Source organism: Chionomys nivalis, chromosome 1 (genome assembly GCF_950005125.1).
Source record: "Chionomys nivalis chromosome 1, mChiNiv1.1, whole genome shotgun sequence".
Classification (NCBI taxonomy): domain Eukaryota; kingdom Metazoa; phylum Chordata; class Mammalia; order Rodentia; family Cricetidae; genus Chionomys; species Chionomys nivalis.
Window position 1 is genome coordinate 67,142,694 of NC_080086.1, and position 12,546 is coordinate 67,155,239.

A 12,546-nucleotide genomic window follows, 5' to 3' on the forward strand; every position below is an offset into this window, starting at 1 on the left:
GGCTTAGAAACAACCAACTCATTTCTTGTATGCGTTGACATCACATTATCAGGCTGTCCCACCCTCTGTGGAAGCTCCTCAGCTCCTCAGTCAGGGTCCTGTTAAAGCCTGAGGACCACATCTCCATAAGGGTTCTCCTCTGGCCCTGCGTGGCTTCTCCTACCCTGTGCTAGACTTCTTCTTTACACCCATCTTCCTCACCCTGAGGTGCTCTTGGCATTTTGTCGTAGGCATTTATCATTCACCCCACGTCTTGCTGGTGGTCACATTGTTCTGATCACCTTAATGATCAGGAAAGGAAAGGTGAAGGGAAAGGAAGAGGAAGCTGTATTTGGTTATATATGCCTGGTATATATTTTCCCTTTCTTTCACCTTATTCCTACCAGTGGCCATATATCACTGTATATCACTGTACACCAACCATGGTGCCACACATCTATTATCCCAGCATAAGGACGTAGAGGCAGGAGGATCAGAAGTTAAAGACCAAGCTCAGTGGCATAAATAAATTCAAACCAAAGAAAAAAAGCCTGTTACTTCTGAGTAGAATGTAGTTGAATGTCACTCATTTAAATCTCTGCTACTTTTTATCTTTTAATTGGTGTTTGGTTTGTTTTGACTTCATATGGTTGAGGTAGTTATTACTATTTGTTTTTCCTTATCTGTCTTTTAATTATTTTTCTTCCACATTTTCTCCTCTACTGGCTTTCTGTCATATGCTTTTCCTATTATTCTAATATTTGTTACTGTAAAGATTATATTTCCTGGGGTTGGGGAGATGGCTCAGCAGTTAGAGAAATGATTGTTCTAAAAATCCCAGATTCAAATCCCAGTACCTATGTGGCAGCTCAGAACCATCTATAACTCCAGTCTCAGGGACTCTAATGTCCTCTTCTGGCTTCCACAGCCGCTACATTCATATGCACATACATGCATGCAGGCAAAACACCCAGACAAACAAAATTAAATATTTCCTTGACTTTATAATTTACCTTGGGTTAGTACTCTTCACTGTATACACTATCCACTTCTGTGTATGCTTTTGTTGTCGTAGATATCTGTTCTACCAGACTTTTACTCTTTTGAACGAATAACACTTATGGGTTTGTGATGGGGGTGGTTCTTGTATTTTATCTGTTGCTTTCATTGGTTAACTAATAAAGAAAACTGCCTTAGCCCATTTGATCAGCCAAACCTTAGGTGGGTGGAGTAAACAGAAGAGAATGCTGGGAGAAAGAAGCCGAGTCAGGAGTCGCCATGATTCTCCCACTCCAGACAGACGCAGGTTAAGATCTCCCTGGTAAGCCACCAGATCATGGTGCTACACAGAATATTAGAAATGGGTTAGATCAATATGTAAGAGCTAACCAATAAGAGGCTGGAACTAATGGGCCTGGCAGTGTTCAAAAGAATACAGTTTCCGTGTAATTATTTCGGGTAAAGCTAGCCGGGTGGCGGTGGGAAGCAGCCCTGCCGCTCATATTACAACAGGTTTGTGTGTATTATGTATAATATAAAACAATATATATGCAGTCATTGTAGATTTTTATGTGCATATATATAAAATTACACACATTTTTGAAATACTCTTCATTTATACCATTCTGAATTGTGTTGGATCATTTTACTTTAACTTAAAAGATTTTCTGCAGACCAGGTGCACACCTTTAATCTCAGCACTCAGGAGGCAGAGGCAGACAGATCTCTGTGAGTTTGAGGTCAGCCTGATCTATGGAAAGTGTTCCGGGACAGCCAGGGTGGTTACACTGGGAAGCCCTGTAAGGTTTTCTGTAGTATTTCCTGAGGTTGTGTTTCATTTGTGAATATTTGTTGGTACATATTTTCCTTTGTGTGTATGTGTGTGTGTGTGACTGTGTAGCCCAGCCTGGCCTCTAACTGGCAGTCCTCCAGTCTTTGCTTCTTGAGTGCTGGGATTAAGAATTTATTGTGTCATGTTTCTAATTTGCCTAGTTTTTATTGGTAGGTTTAAAGTATTCATTTCACTTGGTTATAGAATTAAATTTGTATTTTAGCATCTTAAAAGGATCCATTATCTTTGTTGAAAAGTCAAATGTCATTTTAGGGTTTTTTGTTGTTGTTTTGTTTTTTGAGATAGTGTTTCTCCACATAGTGTTAACTGTCCTAGAACTCACGATGTAGACTAGGCTGGCCTGGAAACTCAGAGTCCCTTGCCTCTGGTATTAATTGCTTTGTGCCACCACTCCTAGTTTAGGGTGGCCTTTTTTGTTTGTTTAGACTTACTTTTATTATTTATTAAATTATGTATAAGTGTGCATGTAACTGCAGGTGACCACTGAGGTCAGATGAGTCAGATCCCCCAGGAGCTGCTCTTAAAGTGTTTGTTAGCTATCTGATTTGGGTGCTGAGAATTGAATTCAGGTCCTTTGGAAGAATGTTATGTGCTCTTAACTGCTGAGCCATCACTCTAGTTTTTGCTGCTCTGATAATACGTGTGTGTGTGTGTAGTGTTTTTGTTATTTCTTTGCTTTTTAATTCATTTGTAGTCACTGAATTTTTTAATTTAAATTAATGTCTTAATAGATTGATAGCTGTTTTGAAAAATTCTTAGCTATTCTGTTGTTGTTGCTGGTGTTTTGAAGCAGGGTCTCACGACATAGAACTTACTGTATAATGGAGGACAACTGTGAATTTCTGATTTTCCTACCTCTACTTTCTGAGTGCTGGGATCATAGGTTTTTGTCATCATATCCGGACTACATTAACTCTTATGTATTGTTTTTACAATATCTTTTCCTCTGGGAATATACTTATATGTATACTACTTTATAGAACTTTATCCATTGAGTTTCTTACCCTATTGTGTTCATTTCGTTCTTTTTCTTTTTGCTGTGGTGGTTTTTTTTGACTTTTCCTGAGTTTTCTATAGTAGTCTCGTTGTCTATGGGGTCTGATATAGGATGTCTGAAACTGTAGGTAGTCTTGACACCTTTATGTACTGTGAACCCTATAAATATTTGCCATTAGCATTGTTTAATTTATAGAGCACAGTAAGATTAGTAACTACTAATCAAGTTGCAATATGTATCTTACTGTCTATACTATTTTCAGACTTCAGTTGACTGCAGGTAGCCAGTTGTAGGAAAGGAAGATGCAAATGCTTAATCATTTAAAAACCTATCTATGCTGATCTAGAAGGGACCCAACATCTGAATACCTGTAACACGAGGGCCTGCTTGTTGGGGTTTCTGTCCTGCCTGGTTCCCACAGCTGGTAAGCCCCAAAGAAAATCACACAGAGATTCTACATTAATGATAAACTGATTAGCCCATTAGCTCAGGCTTCGTATTAGCTCTTATAACTTACATTAATTAACCCATTATTCTTATCTATGTTAGCCACATGGCTTGGTACCTTTTTCAGCGGAGCAGGACTGCGAAAGAACTTCCTTCTTCCCAGAATACTCCTGTTCTCATTTCCCTGCTTCTACTTCCTGTCCGGCTACTGGCCAGTCAGCATTTATTTAAAACGTAATTGACAGACCACAGAATTGTCCCCCACCATATCCCTTTTGAATCAGGTTTGATTTTTATGTTTGTTTAATTTGTTTGATTTGTCTCAAGTTTTGGGTAACTTTTATACTCCATAAATTTTTAATTCTTATTGTGAAAGTCTCAGTTTCATCTTCAAAGTCTTTGAACTGAGCCCTTACAGAACTTGCTTTGATCCATTTGCACCTTCTCCAGGAGAACTTCATCTCACAAGGGCTCTAAGATTCGGAGTGATCTTTTGACTTTTGATTAAGAGTCTGGTGGGTTTTTAATCCCTTACCTTCAATGTTCCTGTTGTAGACAGCTTCAGAATCCTCTTTTCCTTTGAGGGGAGACCTTCAGTATGCTTTTCAACAGTTCCTCTGACCAGTGATGCGACTTACTTAAAAAGTCTGGTGACTGTGTTAGATTTTAATCTAATATCTTGGCTCAAAATTGTCTAATTGAGAACTCAGCTGGTCATGTTGTTCCATGTTGCTCTATCACTCCAACCCACATGTTTTTTGGAACACTCTCATGATATTGTGTTTTTAAGAGGGTATGGGGTGTGTCTACCTTTATCAGGTCTCTGCCTGGAGTGCCAGGATGCCTCTCTCCAGAGTATTAGTTTCCATAACTCTGACTCCTTTAAGCCATGATTTTTGCAAATTTATTAAAATTTGTTTCAATAGTATTAATGATCTGCTATTGATTGAAACTTAGAATCTTTTTTTAGGTCATCCTTAACTTCTTCCTACATTGATAGAGTTCTTGTATCTTTTATAATACTCATTAGATATTTGATATTTTTCTAGTATCATGTATGATATTTCTATATTTTAAATTTATAACTTTTTTGATATGAAAAATTTAATGGGTTTTAAATCTTGTATCTGCCAACTTTAAGTCACTTATTCCGAGGCTGTATAGATTTTTTTTTGGGGGGGGGGTTATTTGTATATATAATATCTAGTATCAAAGAAATGACTTTTTCCTTTCTGACTTGTTTACCTTTTTTTCTATTTTTCAGACTTTACTATGTTGAATAGGAATGTTGACAATCTTATTTTGTTCCTATATACAATGAGTATTCCCAACATCTCACTATTAAAATAGGACGGTTGCTCAGAGATTTTGCCACTGGGCAAATAAGCAGTTCTTGAAAGATTCAGTTGAAAGAGTCCATCTCACTCTAGTCAAGAAATAACAACAAATGCTGGCAAAAATAAAGGTGGAAAGGAACTCTTGTACAGCGTTGGTGGGAATAGAAATTTTAAGACAATTGCTGTGGAAGGAGTGTGACAATTCTTCAAAAACTAAAATTGTAATACCATATGATCCAGCTCTTCTAGTTCTGAGAATATTCCTGAGGAATCTGTCAGTTTGCCATAAAGGCAGCTGCATATTGTCCTGACTGTTGCACTCTCTACAATAGTCAGGTCATGAGATCAGACTAGATGTCTATCAAGAGATAAATGAATTAAGAAAATATGCTATGAACAATAGAGTTTTGTTTAACCACAGAGAAAAGTGAAGTTATTTCATTTGCAGGAAAATGAATAGTGGCAGAGATCATTAAGTTAAGCTTGAAAGAAGCCAGAGTCAGAATCACAGATACCACAGATAGCTTTCTCTTATACACAGGCTCCAGATTTTAAAGCAATATATACGTTAGGAAAACTAGATGCTGTGATGGTTTTTAAAAGAACTTATAAGTGACGAAATTTCTAAGCAATGTGTTGAGGGTGGAACTTGTTTTTTCCTTAGATGTTGGTTATACAACACAAGAAGAAAATGATTTTTTAGAAGTGTTAATTCATTTTACTTTATTATTATTTTGTATATGTGTAGAGTATTAACTGGATCATTAGCAACTTAACTAGAAATGGCTATACCCTGAAGACAAATAATTCTTCCTCATTCAGCAACCTTTAATTGCTAATAACTCCTCATCAAGGGGTGGACCTTCATGAGTAAATGTTACAGCTCTGAAGGGAAAGGTATTCTAGTAGTCAAGGAATACCTACAGCTCTGAGAGAAAGCTATCTCAACAGAAGTGTTGCAGCTCTATTCTAGAGGGGACTGTGTCCCAGCCAAGCTTTATATCCTTCCTCCGAGAAAGGTTTCCCTAATGCAAGTGTAACAACTCTGCTCCAGCAGGGGAGGTTTTCCCCAGGGAAGTTGGCCCAACTCTGCTCTGCTCCAAAGAAATGTTCCAGCTCTGCTCAGCATCCCCAGAGTCTAGCATGTTGCTCCAGCAAAGGAAGGTTACAGTTCTGCTCTGCTCCACTTTGGTGAGAGCTCTTACATACAACTCTGCTCTGGCAAAAGTTGTTACAGCTCTGCTCTGCTAAGGGAGTTTCCCAGCAGAAATGCAGCAGTTCTGCTCTGCTCTGGCAAGAGCCATTATAGCTCTCCTCTGCTCTAGTGGGGGGAGAAAGTAGTTACAACAAACACATTCAAGAGATTTATTGGGAGGGAGGAATCCAGGAGAGTGGCTGCCTCTGTCAGGGTGGGAAAAGGCCAGCCCCAAACTGCACAGGTATGGAGCTTATATAAGGTTTCATAGGGGGTAGAGCTTTTAGAGGTGGAGATTTTCATGGTGGAATTTGGTAGGATCTCAATTCCTGAGCATGGGAGGATTTCGTGCTCAGGGATTGATAGATTGCGTGCTCTGGGATTGGTTGGACTTCAGTTCCTGAATTAGATAGGGGCAGGGTGTGTTTGTTTGACTCTGATCTCAGGGCTAGTGGTGTTCTTTCACTGGTGCTTATTACCCTCCAGTGAGCCCTTTCTCTGTTCATGCTGGAATATTGATAGGCTAGAACCTGCACAGGTCTTATGTAGGTACCACAGCTGCTATGAGTTCATGATCGCAATGGCCATGTATGTCCAAAAGATATTGTTTCAGAGCAGCCCCTCCCTCCCTGTCCAGCTCTTCCATTCTTTTCACCACCTCTTCTGCATGAAGGAAATGATTTAAAGATGTAGTTAATAAGAAAAGAAGCGGAGATTTAAAACTTGGAAAATATTTGGCATTTCTGTATTATAAAAATGTGATAGTGTGTTTGGCAGAGAGCACCAGTAGTATGACCAAGTGGCCATATGACAAAATAAGTATGGATCAACCAGGTGCAGTTCACTAAGAATATTAAAGACTATATACAAAGGCATTTCAGATACTATTGGTGCAACTCCCACTGATGAGCCAGAGCGCAGGACCTTGGGGACATAATAATTTCAAAGGAGACATTTCAGGTTCCTGTGAATCTTGTGTGTTACTGCACAGTGCTGCTCCACTTCTGTCTCACACTCTGTCTCTGCATCTCTTAGTTGTCTCAGGTGTGACTCTACGCCGTGAGACGCCCCATGGGCATTGTCTGCCAGAGTCAGGGGGACCGGAGGACTGCTTCTGAGATTCAAGATTTAGGACTTGCTTGGGATCTTTTTCTCCTTTCCCTTTTTGCAATGAGTATTATATGCTAGTCCTATCATTGTATTTTAAGGTATGGTTTATGTTATTGGTTCTCAGATGGAGACCATTTGTTTGAGATACATTGAATTGAACATTGAATCTGCCTGCTGTAGATGGTGGTAGATGACATGCAGAACCCCGAGTTGTTGCTGCAGTGAGTTAAGATTGGGGATGGGATGAATGTATTTTGCACGTGAGGACGTGAATTTTGGGAACCTGGAGAAGAATACTATGTTCTGAATACTTAGTCTCTCTAAAATTCATGTTAAAATCTAATCCCCATTTGATGGTATTTGGTGATAGGACCTCAAAGAAGCTTTTAGATTGTGAGAGTGAGTACCTCATTAATGAGATTAATGCCTTTGTCAAACGATCCCCCTTCTAACAGCTGTATAGACCCTTCCATTATGTAAAACATGGTAAGAAGGCAACATCTGCGAACCAGAAAATAGGCCCTCACTAGGCAAAGAGTCTGTCACTGCTTCAGTCTTGGCTTTCTCAGGCTCCAGAATGGTGATCAGTGAATTCTTAAAGGCTACATGGCCTGTAGCTTTTTCTTATGACAATGCAAATGTCTCTTTGCCTTTCGCAGGTGAAATTCACCCTTAAATCAGACAGGGAAAATTATACTCATAAGTCATCATTATGATGTCAGCCTTGACCAGGTGTTGACTGGTTTTCTCACTTCTTAGTCTGTATTCTTTGAAATATAGCCACTAAGTTCAGCCTATATTAGGAGTTTGTGTGGGAGTTAAGCTTTACTTCGTGGGTGAGAGGTACCTGCATGTTCAGTGGAATTCTTCAAAAGTAAAACTGTCTTTTCTTCCTACATGTTTGTTATTCAGTCAGTCATTTCCTTTTTAAAAAAAAAAATTTCTAAACATTTTTAAGCATTTAAAATTCTCAATAATCTTTATTACACACACACACACACACCCTTTATAACTTCTTGTTCTACCATTGAAATATAAGACTTGGTTTCATTTATCTTTGTGTCCTCTGGGATTTAGTACAGTTTTATAGTAATTGTCAAATATATATAAATGAATATATATTAATTTCAAGTAGAAAGTACTGTTTCTTCAGTCAAATTACATAATGGTATTATAAGTTAAGATTAAAAGTAGATTTTGGAATAAATAATAAGAAACATGCTTGATCACTTTTTACTATGTATCAAAATGAGGAATACTGTGAAAATTGGTTATTACTTGTGAGATCACTATATTTACAAATGCCTAATTACTTAAATATTTTTTACCAAAGATATGAGCTGTTCTGCCTTTTTTCCCCCTCCCCATTAGTTTACAAGAACAGAATAAGGCTCCCTTTCCTACATCCTCTGGGAAGTTATCATCTGATGCAGTCACTCAGATAACAACAGAAAGTCCAGAAAAGACCACGTTTTCTTCAGAAATTTTTATTAATGTTGATGATTATGGACAGGAAACTTTGGGCTCCATGGGTCAAAAGCCACCCAAGTTTGCCTCATCATCTTCGATGCAAGAAATCACATCTTCTCTTGGCAAAGACAGTAAGGGACTATAACTGAGTTTTACATCATAACCATCCCTTTTATGTATAATTGTCTTTGAAATGTTACTGTTTTTCTCATCATTAAACCTCATTTTGCTACAAAGTTGCTATATTCAGTTTTTGTTTGCATATCTGTGAAAAGAATAGGATTTCCATCTTAATTTTGAAGGCGTTAACAAGAGTATGTTGCAATTCATGCTGTTTATGGCTGGCTGACATTGTCCTATGATTTTTGTAAAAATACTATTAGTATGTAAGAACTGTTTTTAGGGCAGGCATTTGGCTCATAGTAATATGACATGAGACTTTTTTATAGTGCACAGTGATGATGTATTTCTTGCTTGTGAAACTGTCTCCTACTGTATGGAAATGTGAACATATGTGTGCACATGTGCTCATGCACCTCCGTATGTGTAAACATGAACACATACATACGTAAATGGAAAACTATTTCCATGGATGCTAGTGGATGTAGCTCAGTGATAATGTGTATGCGTACCTAATGCGCACCGGGCCCTAGACCAGTCTGTAGTATTACCAAATAAATAAATTCACACATACTCTTACACACAGGTATGTATTATTTTCTGTTGTTTAAAATAAAAACATTGTCTTTCTCTCTCAGGCTTGTGAGCCAGTTGGAGTTTGGCAGAGTTAGGTTTCAGGTGGCAAATGTAGTTTAGGTGTGCCTCCAAATGCCTGTTTCTGAGATTCAGGCTATGGGACAATTGCAGTCTTGCCAGGAATATGTTGCTTTTATGATGGTGGCAGAAACACTCAACTGTTAAAAAATTTTAAACCTACATTTATATCAGAGTTCTATGTATGAATAGGCTAAAAATTAATATTCTATTATTATAAAACAGAAGAACTGAACTCTAACTTTTTATTTTACAATAACGAGTGTGTAAACAGAAGAAAAACATAGAATCTAATTAAACTTATCTTTAAATAGTTATACCTTGTCTTTTTTACATCTGTATATTTTCTTAATGTTTAAAATCATATTTTTAAAATAACTTTATTTTGAAATTGTTATACAAAAAGTGAAGTGGACTTATTTTCTTATGTCTGTAGGAGTAAAGTAAGCAGGGGCTTGGATTTTGTGTAAGATAAACTGCTTTATAGTTAGAGCTATTTACTTATGGAATAAATTGCTGAGAATGCACCCCCTCGTCCTAGTTAAGCCTCATCCTGGTTTGATTTCCTTCCTGTTCCACAGTATGTGTTACACTTCATGTGAACACTGCCTGGCAGGTATAAGGTACTTGGCATGTGTTAGAGTCAGTGCTGCTTTCTTACTAACGGTTCTGATCTTTACTCCGCAGCCCAGCCTGTACTGTTGCCGTATAAGCCATCGGGAAGTTCAACAATGTACTATGTTCCACAAATAAAAACAGTTCCTTCAGATCTGGATTCCAAATCAGATACCACTGTTGAGAGCTCACATTCAGGTATTATGCAAAAAATTATTCAAGATTTTATTTTCAGAAATAGAGTGTATTGGCTGGTTGATTGTGAAACCTTTTAGAGAAATATGGAGGTTTTGATGCCTCAACCTCTGGTTGATTCATAAGTGAATTGTTTGATTTATAAGTGAGTTATTTTGTGTAAGAAAAAAAGAGAAGGCTAACACTGAGTTGACAACTGCCTGGGTTGGTGTCAGAGTCCCTTAGATTGAGCATAGAGCCCAAAGACATGAAGACTCACTGGTTTCGGCTGTTTAAGGCATGAACCCGCCACTATGCAAATTGAGTAGAAACTTGAGTGGCCATACACAGTCAAATGTAGTCTTTATGAAGACTATAAAATGTAGTCTTGGTTCAGAAATTACTAAACACAATGGGAGTAGAATCTAACCTTAACAGTTGCTATACTGTATTATTTAAATGTCCAAGTTTGCAGCTAAAAATTTAAGGAAAAACACAAGATACAGTATGTTCCATACAAAGAAAAAAAAGTGCCTGAGGAATCCCAGATGTTGGACTTACTAGACAAATACTAAACTAGTTAAAATATGTTCAGTGATCTAACTTAAATGGCTTTTTGAGAACTAAGGCCTTACCAGATAAACAACATTATAAAGAGATAGAAATTATAAGAAGGGGCCACATTATAATTCTGGACTTAAGAAGCACAGTAGGGAAAATTAATTTACTAGAGGAGCTCAACAGAAGATGATCAGGCAGAAGAAACAGTGAATCTAAAGATAGGTCCATTGAGATGACTTCATGTGAGAACAGACAAAAGAGAAGAAGGAACAAATACCAGAGTTTATGGGACACCATTAAGGTGCCGCAAAGGCGGGAGCAAAAGTGTAAGATTAATGACATGCCTCCCCAGTGAGAAACACTGTACACTTAGAGGTGAAAGAAAAGCATTTTATTAAAGTGCCTGCTGACTGGGGCTAAGATCCAAATAAGAGTTGGCATTGAACAGAAGACTTTACTTCAGTCATTCAATGTGCACTTCAGGCTTGTGCATTCCCCAAACAGTCATGCTTAAATTTCTTTTGGGTCCCTGGCCCAGGTTATACTTAGAACAGTTTGAACACAGATAAGAGACTATAAATCTGGCCATCTAGGCAAATAGATTTACCCAGCAAAGTTATTACATATTGCCAGAATTATTTTAAGTACATCAGTGTTCTTTTTCGAGCGGTTGTTTCCCAGTGTCATCCTGCCCACCTGGCAGAATTGTGTCTTTCCTGATAAGAGCGCAGGGTACTTGATGGCAGACCTGGACTTAATGATGGCTGTGATCCTATACTTCCTCCTTTTGAGCTTCCCTTTAGAGCAGTGGTTCTTAACCTTTCTAATACTATGACCCTTTAACATAATTCCTCATGTTGTGGTGACACCCCGACCGTAAAACTATTTCATTGCTACTTCATAACTATAATTTTGCTACTGTTATAAATAACATAAATATTTTATATTTAGGCTATCTGATATGCAGCCCCCATGAAAGTCATTCAAATTCCCTGGGGTTGCAACCCACAGGCTGCTCTATGTAGGGAGCCACTGCTCTATGTAGACTTGGCTGACCTAGAATTCACAGAGATCTGCCTGCCCCTGCCTCCTGAATCAGTGTTAAAGGTGTGCACCACCATATCAGGCTTGCCTTTGCTGTATGGTTGTGAGCTGCCATGTGAGGCTTGATTAAAATAACATAGGGCAATGACATTTTCATAAAATGTAACATGATATCCAAAATATAAATAACAAAGAAGAAATAGAAAAATAATTTGAAATGCTTGTGCAGCAAAGAATATCCTATCAACAAAAAGATAAATCATAGAATTCGAGGTTGATTTGTTTTATAGAGTCTTAATATGCCGCTCTGGCTGGCATGGAGCTCACTATGTAGATGGCCTGATCTCAGACTCACAGAGATCCTCCTGCCTTTGCCTCCCCAGTGCTAGGATTAAAGGCATGTTCCACCAATATGGGACAAGAGAAAATATTTGCAAACCATATGTTTGTCTATAAGGAATTAATATCCAGACAAATGTGAAGAACTTACAATTCAACAACAAACAACAAAATACTTTGATTTTTTTGCACTTCTTTTTATTTTACTTATTATGTATACAATATTCTGTCTGCATGTATGCCTGCAGGCCAGAAGAGGGCACCAGACCTCATTACAGATGGTTGTTGAGCAATGCTCTTAACCACTGAGTCATCTCTCCAGCCCCCAAAATACTTTGATTTATATATGCTCATGGAACCTAAATCTACATTAACCTACAAATACATGAAAAGATACTTTGTATCAATCATCATAGGCAATTACAACCCAGAGCAATAACAGGTCACACATCACACTTGATAGAATCACTCTTAATTCCTTTAAATGTAAAAGACTTTGTCAATGAGGCTATAAAGGAATTAGAATCTTCGTGCTGATGGGACTGTAAATGGCATAGCCACTGTGGAAAACAGCATGGCAATTTTTCAGAACTCCAAACACAATTTTTTGAGCAATTCTGATTCTAAGTAATGAAAACAGTATTTTAAATAG

At 37.9% G+C, this 12,546-nt stretch overlaps 1 protein-coding gene across 1 annotated transcript in view; it reads left to right on the top strand.

The window, feature by feature from the left end:
* The window catches only part of Alms1 (ALMS1 centrosome and basal body associated protein), a 134,634-nt gene that overhangs the window by 73,623 nt on the left and 48,465 nt on the right, over positions 1-12,546 (top strand). The window contains exons 12-13 of the mRNA XM_057770407.1: positions 8,289-8,518; positions 9,849-9,974. Coding sequence (XP_057626390.1) covers positions 8,289-8,518; positions 9,849-9,974 — 356 coding nt within the window. The remainder of the gene's footprint in view (positions 1-8,288; positions 8,519-9,848; positions 9,975-12,546) is intronic.